This window comes from Typopeltis vanoorti, chromosome 13 (genome assembly GCF_054136105.1).
Source record: "Typopeltis vanoorti isolate ZY-2024b chromosome 13, IOZ_Tvanoo_1.0, whole genome shotgun sequence".
NCBI lineage: Eukaryota > Metazoa > Arthropoda > Arachnida > Uropygi > Thelyphonidae > Typopeltis > Typopeltis vanoorti.
In genome coordinates, this window is record NC_143561.1 from 2,923,702 (window position 1) to 2,938,796 (window position 15,095).

At 37.8% G+C, this 15,095-nt stretch overlaps 1 protein-coding gene across 1 annotated transcript in view; it reads left to right on the forward strand.

Annotated features, from left to right (window-relative positions):
- zda (peptidyl-prolyl cis-trans isomerase zonda) overlaps positions 1-15,095 on the forward strand; it is a 308,048-nt gene that overhangs the window by 139,964 nt on the left and 152,989 nt on the right. Inside the window, exon 6 of the mRNA XM_090402905.1 lies at positions 2,736-2,810. Within this exon, the coding sequence (XP_090259031.1) occupies positions 2,736-2,810 (75 nt within the window). The remainder of the gene's footprint in view (positions 1-2,735; positions 2,811-15,095) is intronic.

Here is a 15,095-nt window from a genome sequence, read left to right on the forward strand (position 1 = left end):
TGTACCATCCAGTGCATTACTAATGCCCTGTCTATTTTCACAGCATCCCATGAAGCTTTGACCCACTCACAAACTTGCAAAATGCTAGGCTTCTTCCTCATGGCATAACCTCAAAATCTGAAGACTGCATCCAGCTGTTCCACTTCTCCTTCGTAAATCCCTTAAATGATTTATTAACACGTTCGCCGCCAACTACAAGTATACTTGTAGTTGATATATGAGCATCACAAGCCAACTACGAATATACTCGTATGACGCTTACTGCCAGCAACGAGATTACCCATACTGGCCTTGAAGAAGTGAAAATGCTTGGTGTGCGGAGCTAGCAGCGAAAGTGTGTATACTCGTAGATGGTATATGAGCCTCACAAGCCAACTACGAATATACTCGTATGATGCTTACTGCCGGCAACGAGAGGTTTGTTACCTTACGCCAAGCTTATTGCTTGGCGTACGGTAACAAACTATGTCCGAGTAGTGTGGCAGCGAACGTGTTAATACAGACATCTAAAGGTTGAAGCTGACTAGTTAGACCTCCTGGAATTACAGCTGAGTTTTCAATTCCTTGAGTTTCTTTTTAACATCTTCTGTTCTGTGAGAACGAAACTGATCCCATACTCGCAGGGCAAACTTCTTCAACAGTCCGTCAGGACACCTAGACCAAATTTTATATATCCATAACTTCATTCCTCCTCCATCCATCCAGCCTTTTGCGTGAACATGTACAAACACTCCTTTAAGCAGTTTTTCTTTGGGTAGTGTCTTCCTTTTAAAAATCAATAGTGGTGGCAATTTTATCCCATAGCAGGATAAAACAACCATGTAGTGAGTTTTTTCATGCCCCGAAGTTTTAGTAGTAACACTTTTAGTGCCCTTGGAATCTACAGTTTTATTTGAGGGCACATCAAAAGTCAGCGGAAGCTTGTCCATGTTTCCTATTTGCGCAAGTTCAAAATTTTCTCGTTTCCTTGCGTTAATGATGAATCAATGAAATTCAGTAATTTTTTCTTCATATTTAGCTGGCATCTTTTGTGATATTTTTGTTTTATTCCACATGCATAGCTGGTTTCTCTTCATGAATCTTGAACACCATGATGTTGATCCAGTAAAGTTAGCGATCCCTCTGTTAGTGGCTATCACTTTTGCTTGATGAATAATCATTTTTGTAGACAGAGAAAGTCCCACTTTTCTGTGGTCTAAAATCCAAGTATTCAGTTCTGCCTCAAGTTCTGGCCATTTAGCAGTTCCACTTTGTAGGTTATGTTTGTTGTGAGTTGCTTTTTATAGATCCTCTTCCTGATTCCACCAAGTTCTTATCATTTTCTCAGCTGGGGGTGTCCCAAAATGCCTCTCTGCAGCCCTCTTTTCATATTCTTTAGCATACGCAATCACACGTAGCTTGTATGCAATATTGTGGCAATGCTGAATTTTTCAGCCATAATTTGCCAAGAAAGTTAGTGAAAATTTAACGGCAGAAATTTATGACTGTTCACAACAACTGCAACAACAATTGGAAAGTTTAAACGAACAGGAACACAGCTGTGATCATCGATGTCAGCGCATACACATCCACTGAACTCTACGTAACTGAAATGCTCTCACACACCACAAGGAAGCAAGAAAGAAATCGCATAACTCAGAACAGAGAAAATTTCCAGAAATGAAAGTAATAAAAAACTGAGTATCGGCATATAAGACGCACCCTGTTTTTCAGACCTATTTTCAAATAAAAAAAGTGCATCTTATATGCCGGCAAATACAGTAAATACTTTATATATGCTAAATATACGAAGAGCCAAAGGCTTCAATTCTTATAGTAGGATTGTGTAAGCTCTGTTCGTTACAAACTTGGTATTATCTAGGTCTAGCTACTCACTGGTCTGGGTAGTGACCTTCTCTCATAATGTAGAACAGTAATACAGCTCCTAGGAGCTGGGTTTCACATTATGGGTAAATACCAAGAATAGTGATCGGAGCTTGCTCCACCCTTACTATGAGTTGCCTCAGTGTTGCACTATCCAGGTATTTGCTTACGCTTGGACTCGCCGAACTTTATATAGTTTCTATATTTGGCATGAAACTCTTTGAGTTTCTTTTTCGGCTGTGAAACAATATGGGATGCAATATTCCTTAATTTTAAATAACTTTATATATGCACCTAATGAGAGGTCACTTATGAATAATATAATTTTCTGATATAGGATTACTATGGTATTAAACAGAAGGTTTTCTGCCTGGTCTTTGAAAACTAACAGGTTAACAGCTGTCATAGCAATGAAACCTAAAAATGCACTGATAAATGGCAAAAATATTGATCCTGAGCAGAGTTCATGTCTTAAGAAGTACAAACCAAGGCAACTCTGTTGCTGAAGGTTATATTCTTATGTGTTGCCTAGCAAATTACAAAACTTTTAAGTGTCTGTCTGGTGTTTAAAAAATGGATATATAATATCCTTAATAATGTTATGGGCTATGTTGAAGAGCTAAATATATAAAAGCACATTGCAAGAATCTCATAAATAATGGTAGGAGTAATGTTGATTTCTGTTATTTCTATTTTCCTGAAAATATAATGGCAATTGATAACAACAAATGCGTAATTTTAGATAGTGAAGTTTTCTTTGTAATTTTTGAATATCACTATCTTCATTTCATGTTTTGTCTGTTATCAGTTGTTCTAAAGAATAGAGCACCTTAATTTCAGATTTTATTTCTATATTTTCTTTCTTTGTTTAGAAATGACAAAAGGGAGAGAGGTAATTTCTGGTATAGCAGAGGAGACTATTCCACTGCTATTCACTGTTATCGAAGGTAGGCTGTATTTTTTTTCCATATGAAATTTTAATTAAAAACTTGTACATTCACTCACTATAACAGATTTGGCTGAATGGACCACAGGACTAATTTGCTATAGTGAATTATTATAACTATTTAATTAATAATTGAGAATAATATTAATAGCTGTTTCTTCAGAACAGCAGCATAATGTGTATAGGACTTCAGTTGTAGTTATAATAAGTGTTAGCTGTATTTCTCATAAAACAGTTGCTTTCACCTCTTATACACTCTTGTCATTATGTATGTCACAAAAAAGATTTGAATCAATTTTCAATTAGTTACTAACGACAGATTCAAAAATGTCCAAAAAGAATGGCATGTGTATGTATACACACAGGTGTAAGTGTATACATACACATTTCTTATTGTTTTATATAATTTCCACAGTCAGGTATCCATAGGACTTATTAATAGTGCTTGTTGTGGATTAAGAAGTACAGAAGAGAGAGAGAGAGAGAGAATGAATGTTATTATTATCATTTATACAGTATCTCCATGGAGTCCAGAGACTCATCATGAGACACCCAAACTAACTACTAACTGTTATACACACAAAACCTATCATGCCTCTCCTTAAACTCATTCACCACTCTCCACAGAAAAAAATCTAGTCTACACTCGAACCAACCACAATATGACAAATAGATGACATCTATTTGTCATATATTGAAATTTTCCTTTGCATCAATTTTATAAATCCCCTTTAATATCTTAAAATTTTCTATCATGTCCTGTCTTTAGTGCCTATCAACTAAACTTTGCAACCCATACACCTTCAGCCTATCTACAAAAAGGAGCATTCCACAGATCTGTTACCAGCTTCATCACTTGTCTCTGAATCTTCTCTACCACCTCCTGGTCCCTCTGCAAGAAACCCAGATGACCAAGTCTGTGCACAGTAGTCAATATGTGGCTGAATCATAGCCTTAGAGAAGGAGAAATTATCCCTCTTTATGTCTTTACTTGTTATTGTCTTTTTCAACATCAAAGTAATCTTTTTTTTCAAGGCATTCATTGTGTAGAATTTATGGAAACAAAAACACTTGTGTTGAAGTAATTACTATATTTACAATTAAGCAAATAACACTCGACGTTTCAACCTCTGTATTGAGGGCATCATCAGGAAAACATACATATGCACAGGACACAAGTTACATGACATTAAAAAAAATACAGTAGAACTACATCAAATACATCTCTAATGTCCTTTTATCTTAAGGTTTTCTTGTGTTGAGGTTTTGCAATCATGTTTTGAATGCTGTATAGGTTGTAGATTGGTCTTCCAGATTCTTGGAATTACTAATCCATCATTCTTGTTGAGATTAGTATGATGTTTCAGCATCTCATGAGCATCCTTGAATTTTCTTTCAAACTAGGTTTTTGTTTCAGTGCAGGGACTTGTGCCTTTCCAGTTGATTTTATGGTTTGTTTGAAGTGCATGTTTTACCATAGTTAAGGAATTTAATGTAGCATTTGTGTTCATCTTTTCTTGTTGGAGCAGTGTGTCCTGTTTCCCTCTATGTAAGGTAGGTTGCAGGTGCACTGAATTTTGTAAACCTCTTGGTGGGCAAATGAGGGAAAGGGATCTTTAGATGAGCTGAGTATACTTTTTAATTTTCAAGAAGGTTTGAAGGTTGCCCTAATGTTGTATTTATATAGTGTTCTATCTATTTTTTCTGATATTAGTTATTTCTGATACCTATGTATATCAGATTTTTTCTGATATATAGATTTGAATGCAGCATACATTTGAGTGTATATATATATATATATATATATATATGTACTGATTTTAATTTACAAAGCGCTCATTCTTATTAACTGTTAATTTAATTAATGACACACACACATATATATACATATACAGGGCTCGACAAATAATATGCTCTCCCGTGGTGAGAAAGTTTTACCAGCTGGCCAGTTGCTCCAGATTGAACAAAATAGATTTTTTTTTTTTAATAACTTTCTAAACAAAATCTTCTTTTTATTTATTTTTTTAAAGAAAACATAGAAGAATATGCATTATATAAAGAGTCATTCCAGTTGCAAAAGTTAATGTAACATATTAATGTAATCTATTCACTAAGGTGGTTTCTGGTCACTGGAATATTGAATAGGAAAATATTGAGGAAATGCAAGCTGCAGAGACTAGTGGACAGAAGGGAGGGATATGATTAAGAAATACAAGTTATTCATGGTTTGGTACCAGATTAATGTGGATGATGTTTTGCTTAGAATGAAGAAAAACAAGATGTAATTTGTGCAAGGTGCACAAGGAGGACATGGGCAAGGGGGTGAGGAGTAGATTTTTTTGCATCGAGAGTAGTGGGTGATTAGAATGCATTGCCTGAAGTGTTGTGAATTTGTGAATGAGGAGATGAATATATTTAAAGCATGATATGACGAACTGTGTGTGTAATAGTGGGACTTCTTGCGATGATTCACTTGACTCCATGGATGTCTAATAATAATAATTAACATTATTTCTTTTCTGCCCAACCTTAGAATGTTGTTCCCACATCTAGGTTGGTGCATCAAACTCCCTCAGAATGCTAGATTTGTATCTAGATGAGTTTTTCTCTTAATAGATGACCCTTTTCTGATTCCCTCCAAATGCTTTCCCATATATCTTTTGTATAGATATTTTTATGAACATTGCCCCACTAAACTGACTACCACTATTCATCCACTTCATGTTCAAACACAGGCAGCTGCTGGCCAATATCCATATACCATTCAGCTTCAGACTCATCAAACCAACTTTACATTCTCTCTGATTCCACATAGCTCTATCCTTTGGAACAGCCTTTCTCCCATACCTCCCCTCCCACAACACATATAACCTCCAACTCTTCAGGAAACACATTAATAGATTCTTAGATTCCTTTTTTCTCTCTTATCACTTGCCCACATATGATACTATCATGTTATAGATATGGGGGCCTCTCACGTGTGGATTTAAAAATAAATTAATTAGCAAAACTGTGTTCATTTATGTTCATTTTTATTCTAGAGCATGGTGTTAGTGATGAATAGTCCCTGTTGTGAACCATCTGTATGTTCACTGGGCATCCACAGATGTCGTATGGTCACTCCGATGCTCGGTGATGTGCCACACCAGGCCTCGCCATGTAGTCCTGTTGCATGCTTTTCTGGAGGCTTCAACTCTCTGAAGATCAGTCATTCCACATACACCATCCATCCATCTCATTGATGGTTTACCCCTTCCTCTTTTTACTTCTGTTACTGTTCTGAGAAGTCTTCCTTCAATCCTTTCAATGTGTCCAAAATATTTTAACTTTCTTCTCTCAATATCTTTAAGAAGTCTTAAAGTTCTACTGATCTTTTCTAATACCCATTCATTCGTATTGTTATATTTTGTATTTTTCTTTATCTTATTTTATTTTATTCAGTCTTTCTTTCCTATTTAATTCTATCTTAACCTTATTCTATCAATTTCCTACCGGCTGCGTGTGAGCCACTGTTATAACTGCCGCACACATGTTAACATTGCGTCGTTTACGCCTATGTTATATCAGCCTCCACGTGTTAACATTGCGTCATTTGCACCTATGTTAAATATCGTTGCTCTTCCATTATTTTTATAAACCTCCCTACTTTAACTACATGACTTACAAAATTTCCCTTACTCTAATATCTATATCACTTCTTACGAATTCATTCTATAAGGGAAGCAAATCCTATATCTCTGGCCGATTCCTAAATTTACTCACGTGCATACCCTGACTGTTAAAGGTTATTCCTTACTATAAGGAACGAATCCTCTAATTTCTATCTGGGGCCGTCTCCTCTTCAGATGTTGACAAATTTATTTTTTAACGCTGCGCCAGCCAATATCTTATAATAGAATGGACTCTTATTCAGGGAGACTTTTCCAGACCTTTGGTGCACATAGGTGAATAATTTAAATGCTCTACAATGGCTAAGTAAATTCTGGTTTGCAATCGTAGCCTCTATAACAACAAGTTATACCTTTCTTTCAATTCCTTCCCCTTCGCTATGGTTCGAATTAATGAGTGGTAGTTGTGGTTCATATCACAGGTGAAACTCAGGTATAAAAGAAAAAAACATATTTATTGGAATCTAAAGACATGATATACACTTTCAATTAGTTCACTGACATGCTAAATCAAACCTTTTCAAACTGACTAATACTCTAATACATGAACAAAAAATCCTTCTTTTGAGTTAGAGACTTAACATACATAATACACACATTATACACTTCTACCATATTTCCTACCTACAATTTTAGTCTTGCCTAATACTAGTCACAATCATCTATAATCATTCCTAACAATTTGTCTTATGGACATTAGCACTGCTAAATAATCACTTAAAGTCCTTAAGTACTTCCCACACTTGATTAATACACTGCAATAATTCTTCCCTTTTACCTACTGGGTAATTATACAACAAAATCTGTACTTTACCATTTCTTGGGGAAGGGTCTCCAGGTCTGTCTGAACTGCCCTTCTTTGTTTGAATTCGCTTTCGATACCTCCATAAGCCTACGTCCACATGGTGGGTCACTATGGTCGTTAGATTAGGCTATGCCCTGCACCTGGCGTTTTGTCTCGTCTATTCCCGATCTGCTTCGGATCATCGCTTCTACTGTCAGTTCTGGTATACGTTCGCGATGTTATTCTGTCGGGATTTTCAGCGAAGATATCTGATGCTTTTGCACTGGCAGACGTTCAAATATCGAAGGGAAAAATGTTCCCTCCGATACCGAACCATTGCCACGAAACACCGTCAGGAACCCTCGATCCACCAGAGAAGTCAAATCATCATCCAGGAAGGCAGGCGAAAAAAAGCCTTGAGAAAGCGATGCAAAACCCTTTTATTCACCTTCACTTCTCCCCCTTTTTGGCACCCTCGTTGCTATCTTCGATAGCCCCCTCTTAATTTTCCACAGGAACTTTCGTTACATCGCGAGATTGCAGCAGCGTCTTCCGGGAAATGAATGTGCATCACCTTCCGTGAGATCAAAATTGCCTCAGGCCCACCCGTGACCTTTGGACTAATGCTTGCATCTAATTTACATTTCATTGTGTGCATGATGCATTTCACATAATACTAATTTATATACGCAGTTCCTTACGTAGTATTACAAATCTACTACAATAAAGTAATTCTGTTTCCATTTACAGTTAGTACTTTAATTCTTCTGCTTGAGTATAAGTTTTTTTCTCTCAGCTGACTTTTCTGACTTGTTAAATCCTGAATGAATCATTTCTTTCTTTAATAAAGTGCTTCATTCAGGATGTAACAGTATGTCTTTCAGTATATGATATCCTCAATAGCTTTCAGTAACACCACATCTCAGAAGCAGCAATCCTTTTCTCATCTGATTTCTTCAGTTTCCAAGTCTCATATCCATAAGTCGCTGTTGGAAAAACAACTGCATCCAAAATCCTCAACTTTGTTCCCATGAAAATAGATCCATCCTTCCAGATTTTAGACAAATCTCTGACTTTTGTTTTAGCCATTCCTAATCTTCTGAACAGTAATTCTTCATATTCTTAATGGATCCCAGCTACTCAAACTTGCTGATTTCCTGAATTCTTTCTCCATTAAAGTATACTTGTTTCTCAAGAGCTTCCCTGTTTGTATTTCCTTTGAGAACCATAATCTTTGTCTTGCCCAGGTTGAGTTGAAGTCCTCTGTTATTACTAATCTTGTTAGCATTGTCAAGAATTTGGTGTTCTTCCTTGTCATTACAAAGGAAGTACTGTATCATCAGCATACCTCAGATTACTGATCAATCTACCTCATTCTAATTCCTGTCTTGAGCTTATCCAGTGCTTCATGCATAATGTCCTTTGCATATATACTAAACAAGTGAGGAAAAAGTAAACATCCTTGCCTAACTCCTTTTCCAACCTGAAGCCAATCAGTCAATCCAAACCTGTTCTTACTGTGGCTTCTTGCTCTCTCTGTACAAGTTGGCTATCGACCTGATAGTGTGTTGAGGAAAACCCATTCTTTTCATTACTTCCCACAATTTCATGTGCTATTGTGAACAGAAACAAATATAAATCTTCCATTCTGGTTGAAGAGCAGAGAAACTCTCTAACCTAGAAGAGTTAATTATGCAACATGCAGGCTTTTTTTTTTTTTTTGTATGTATCATCATCATCATCAACAACCATGGGTCCAGTGCCCGTAGGTGTCTGCTGCCATCTTGATATGATTCTTCCATTGCATTCTATTTTGTGCAAGATTTGATGATGTCATCGCCCCATTCTCTGTTTGGTCTTCCTCTTTTGTTCTTTCCTTCAATCATTCCAAACAGCAACGTTTTTAATTTTCTCTCATCATTCATTCATTCATTCATATATGGCCAAATAGATGTAGTTTCCTTTTGATTATTTTCTGGATCAGGTTTTCTTTTGGTTGTATTTGTCTGTAGATTTCCTCATTGTTCACTTTCTGTATCCAGCTTATTCTCAAGATCTTTCTGTAGCACTTCCTCTCAAATGTCAATATCCTCCTTTCAGATTCTCTCAGGAGTACCTAGGCCTCACATCCATATGATAAGCTTAGTTTAATCCTTTATCCAAGTGTGAGCAAACAAAGTTTGCGCCTGAAAGTATCTTCAGGACTGGGGTAAGAAGGTGCAACACCAGGGCAACTCCTTGCAAAGGTGGAGCAAGCTACTAACACTCCTATCTCAGTATCTCCCATAATGCAAAACACATCTTCTTGTGGATATGTCTAATGTTATGCATTAAGGAAGGGCCACTTCCCTTTCAACATCTTTCTCTAAATCCGGAGTAATTTATTAAAAAGGTGGCACACCATTTGGCAACTCCTGTAGGTGGAGATGACCTTGCTAATGCCTCTGGCTGGTATCTTCACTTGGGCCTGGCTCCCACTGAAGAGACCTCAATAAAGGTCGAAACTAGTCTGGGAAGTGGCCCTTCCCTTAATGCATAACATTAGACATATCCACAAGGAGATGTGTTTTGCATTATGGGAGATACTGAGATAGGAGTGTTAGTAGCTTGCTCCACCTTTGCAAGGAGTCGCCCTGGTGTTGCACCTTCTTACCCCAGTCCTGAAGATACTTTCAGGCACAAACTTTGTTTGCTCACACTTGGATAAAGGATTAAACTAAGCTTATCATATTCTAACCAAGTGAAAAATAAACTTTCAACCTCACATCCATAGAGCATGCTGCTGAAGATACAGGTTTCTACAATGTGCAGTTTAGTTTGCATCTTTATAGCTCAGCTCTTCCATATTTTGTCCATGGCTTTTAAAATAGTTGTTGCTCTGGCTATTCTAATTTTTATCTCTTTTTTTTGGGGTCCAAGTGATGCGTCATATAGCATCCAAGATATGTGAAGTGTTCCACATTTTCCAGTTGAAATCTGTCTATCCAGTGAAATCCTGTTCGGACAACAGGAGTTACTGAACTCTGTTTAGTAACTCCTGTTGTCTGAATATCATTGTTTTAATTTTTTCAAAGTTGACATTTAGTTCATATCTTTTTCCTTCTGTGTATAGTGTTTGCAATGTCTGTTCCTGCCTTGCTGCGTCGTCTTCATTCAGGACGATGTCATCTGCAAAGCAGAGGTAGTTTATTCTCATTCCATTTATTGAAATGTGTATATATATTTCACTATATTATGCATGTTTGTGAAAGTTATATGGTAAATGGTTTTCATTGCTTAATGTGAGACTACTGTGCTGCACATTTACTGCCCTAAGATTCTTCAAGGGAAGAGATGATGTTGTGTTCATAGCAACCATTCCCAGCTTATCTAGCAGCCCTTAGCTCCCATGGTACTAGAGTACTGTAGGTTTACAACTTTATACAGGTGGGAGGGAGTGAGATTTACATAATAAAAATAAAACACCATTATTACCTATGCATTTTCACCATATTTTATCAGAAAATTTCTGCAGGTTTCAGATTGATTTCCCACTCAGCAGTTTACATTTTCAACATGAATTTCCTTTTCAACTTTCTCTGTCAGCCACTCTCTCTAATGACTCAAAGAATTCATCCATTTCTTCACTGCTGGTACTTCATTGGGACCACAGGCATATATAAGCTATATTTTTAAGTTTCCTGTTTAGAAATTGCCAAGCCACTTTACTCGAATTTTCTTGCCATTCAAGAAGTACATGTTTAGTGTTTAATATTATAGCAGCTTGTTTCTTTCTGTGATCAGTATTCTTGTAAAAATATTACCTAGGTCCTCATCTGTTTTAGTGTTCATTTCAGTAATGCCAGTTATATTTATGGTCTGTCTGTGTGTCTGTATTGACTTCACTAGTATAGCTTTCTTATCCATTGATGCTTTTTATTTTAATGCTGTCTATATCAATTCTGTTAAGTTTGAGGTTGTTTCAGCAGCCAGTATTTCATACTTTGTCCTGATTTCTTTGGGACCTTGTTTAAACTTGATCCTTGATTGTAGTCATATCATTTCTGTGTCCTGTTAGTAGGTATTGAACTACTGACATGGGAAGTAAGGATTCAACATTCTGCAAGTAGGTTAGTTTCAGTTCTCCACATAACTATTAGGGTCTAAAGTTCTCTTCCCCATTATCTAGCTTTCATCCTTAAGAAACTTCCATTTTCAACATTTCATCATCATCATCACCAAATTCCTGACATGTACCCTCAAGGGGGTGTACAGGATATGATAGTACTACATGAAAAACTTACATCATTACTAACTTCCTATCTACAATTTTCCTCCAAATCAATGTGTTACCTGTCAGGACTCCGACATTATCAGATCTTATATTTCTGTCTTCTAAGGCACTTTTTACTGTAAAATAAATAAATAAATTCCGTGTGATGTTACAGCATTCCCCATTTATACGAGAGTTCACGGTGGCATCTAGTCCCCACAAATTTTATCCGGGAACCGGCATAGGCTGACGAATCAGACCTATGGCTGGGTCAGTATTCCCGACTGTAATTCGTGTGTGTCCTCGGACCTGCTTGGATGAAAAACGCCAGATAAACTGGTGGAAAAAACCCTGCTGTCCATGCCCAAGACCGGCTAACTTGGCTATGGCTGAGGAAGATCCTTGAGCTCCTCATGTCGTTGACGGGAATCGAACGTAGGACACTCCTTCCCCAGGCAAATGGTTGCGAAGAACAAAGCCACTAGGTTAACCACACATACTTTTTATGGTATCAATCCACCTATATCTTGGTTTTCCTCTGGGTCTTTTTCCTGCTAACCTGGTAGAGAACACTTGTTTTGCTAATCTTTTTTCTACCATTCTGATTAAGTAACCATGCCATCTGAGATTAGCTCTGCTACACATTCCCGGATGCTAACAACATCAAGTTCTTTCTTAATATCCTCGTTTTTAATTTGATATCGTCATTGATGCCATCTGTTTATTACCACAATCTTTCTCAGGACTCTCATATCTGTGATCTCTAGTTTTTGGTCAAGTGTTTTACTTCTAACTAAGCTCTCAGATCCATAAGTTAAAACACTGGTTTGAACACAGTCTTGTATACAGCTAATTTAGTGTTTTGACTAATTTCTCTCTTAATCCATATAAATTTATTCAGTTGACTTCCTACCATTGTGGCTAGCAGAACTAAATATACAATTGGGTGCTGCTATAGACCAGGTGATGGAAAAGATGGTGGTGACAGTATGCACAAGCAAATAGAAGAAATGGGTGGAAGGAGGGTGATTATTATGGGAGATTTCAACTATGGTCGCATTGATTGGAGTGAGGAGAGGACACACGGGAGGAAGGAACTGGATTTTATGCGGTTATTAAGGGATAACTATCTGCGACAGCATGTAATGGAAAATACTAGGGGTCAGAGAGTGCTTGACCTAGTAATTACATCTGAGGATTTGGCTGTAACAAATATGACCACATTGCCACCAATCGGTGAGAGTGATCATAGGGTCTTAACTTGGGAGGTGGCTAAAGGTGTAGAATTTTCAATTAAGACAGGGTACATGTGGAATTATCGGGCTGGAAAGTATGACAAGCTTAGGAGTTTGATTGGTTCAGTGCCATGGCATGTACAACTGCAAGGACTAGAAGTTGATAGTGCATGGGAGGTAGTTAAGAAGTGCTTGCATGAAGCAATGGCTGACTGTATACCTAGAGTCCGAATAATAAATCAAGTAGGGGTTAAATGGATGAATAACACCATTAAGCTTGAGTTGCAAAAAAAGAAACAACTATGGAGGGAATTTAAGGAGAAGGGTGACCGGCAGGCACATGAACGGTATAAAGCGCAGGCCAGAAGGGTGACAAGTGTGGTAAGAAAAGCAAAAAAGGATTACGAAAGAACATTGGCCATGCAGGCTAAAGAGAATCCTAAACAGTTTTTTAGATATGTAGCAAGTAAAAGGAAAAATGTACATGGCAGATTGATTTTAAAGAATGCCGATGGTAGGGAGGTAACTGAATCAGTTGAGATAGTTGAGTTACTGAGTGAGCACTTTGCAAAAGTATATCATCCAGGTGGTGACATTGCAGAAACGAATAAACCAGTAGATTATATGGGAATTGTGGTTAATGAAGTGGAGGTGAGTAGTCTATTGCATAACCTCAATGTCAATACATCTGTGGGATTGGATGGTATACCAGCTCGTGTTGTACGAGAAGCAGCTAAAGAATTGTCAGTACCCTTGACCATTTTGTTTAATTTGAGTCTCGGGTCTGGGTTAGTCCCGAGCGGGTGGAAAGAGGGGAAAATAGTTCCACTGCATAAAGGTGGTTCCAAGACTGCTGTTGTAAATTACCGACCGATTAGCATATCAGGAATCATTGTCAAGGTCTTAGAGAAATTAGTCAAGAAAAGAATACAGGATTGGATAGATGAAAATGGGATATTGTATGGGGGACAACATGGTTTTGTGAAGGGTAGATCATGCCTCAGTAACTTGCTCTCGTTTTATAACACAGTGACGGCTGAACTGGATAGGGGTAATGGGTTTACAGTGATACTACTGGACCTTGCCAAGGCCTTTGATAGGATACCACATGGAACCCTAATCAGTAAACTGGAGCAGATGGGTATAGATATAGGGTTGGTGAGATGGATAGGAGGGTGGTTGAAGGAGAAATATCAAAGAGTGGTTTATTCAGGAGTGGAGTCTAAAAGACGTCTTGTGACTAGTGGAGTGCCACAGGGCTCTGTTCTTGGACCACTGCTTTTCAATTTGTTCATCAATGATATTGGAAAGGATCTGAGAGGAAGTGTTCACTTGTTTGCTGATGATGCAAAGTTGGGTAGAGCAATTGTGAGTGCACAAGATGTCAAAATTTTACAGTATGATTTGGATAGTTTGGAGGACTGGGCTAGGAAAAATGGATGTCAATTTAATGTGGCAAAGTGTAAGGTTATGCACTTTGGGGTGAAAAGAATAGCAGCAGTATATCGCATTGGTGGAATCATACTCCACGAGATTGATGAGGCCAGGGATTTGGGAGTGTTGGTGGATAGGGAGTTGAAGTTTAGGGAACACATTGCAAAAGTAACTAAAACAGCTCACCAAATCACTTGGCTTCTGAAAAATACTTTAACATGCAGAGACGAACAAGTTGTTGTTCCTCTGTATCGAGCCTTGATAAGACCCCATCTGGACTTCTGTGCCCAGCTATGGGCACCAGGATTTCTTCGTGATGGGGAGGAAGTGGAGAGGGTCCAGAGACGAGTGACCAAGATGATAGCAGGTCTGTGGAATGAACCTTATGAGAATAGGTTGAAGATTTGTGGGTTGCAGAAATTGGACGATAGGCGAAGGAGGGGTGATATGATTGAGACATTCAAATTACTGAAGGGTTTTTATAAGATTGATCCAGAAGATATTTTTGAAAATATGACTGGTGGTGGGAGGACTAGGGGCCATGCATGGAAGCTGGGCAAGAGCGTGGTTGACAGGGGTGTTCGAGCTAGGTTCTTTACTTGGAGAGTGGTAAATGAGTGGAATAAGCTTCCAGAGTCTGTTGTGGGTGCTACGACCGTGAATGAGTTCAAGGCAAGGTATGATAGATACTGTGTGAATGTTGAATAGTTGTTCTTGACATGATGTTAGGGCCTCCCTCGATGAGTCTGTCGACTCCGTGGAGTTTCCCGGAACAATAATAATAATAATAATACCAGCTTTGTTGATTCTGTTGTCTATTTCCATATTTAATGTACTATTTTCACTAAAAATCGTGTCTAAGTAGCTGAAATGTTTTACTTGTACCACAAGTTCTCCATTCACAATGCAGTTA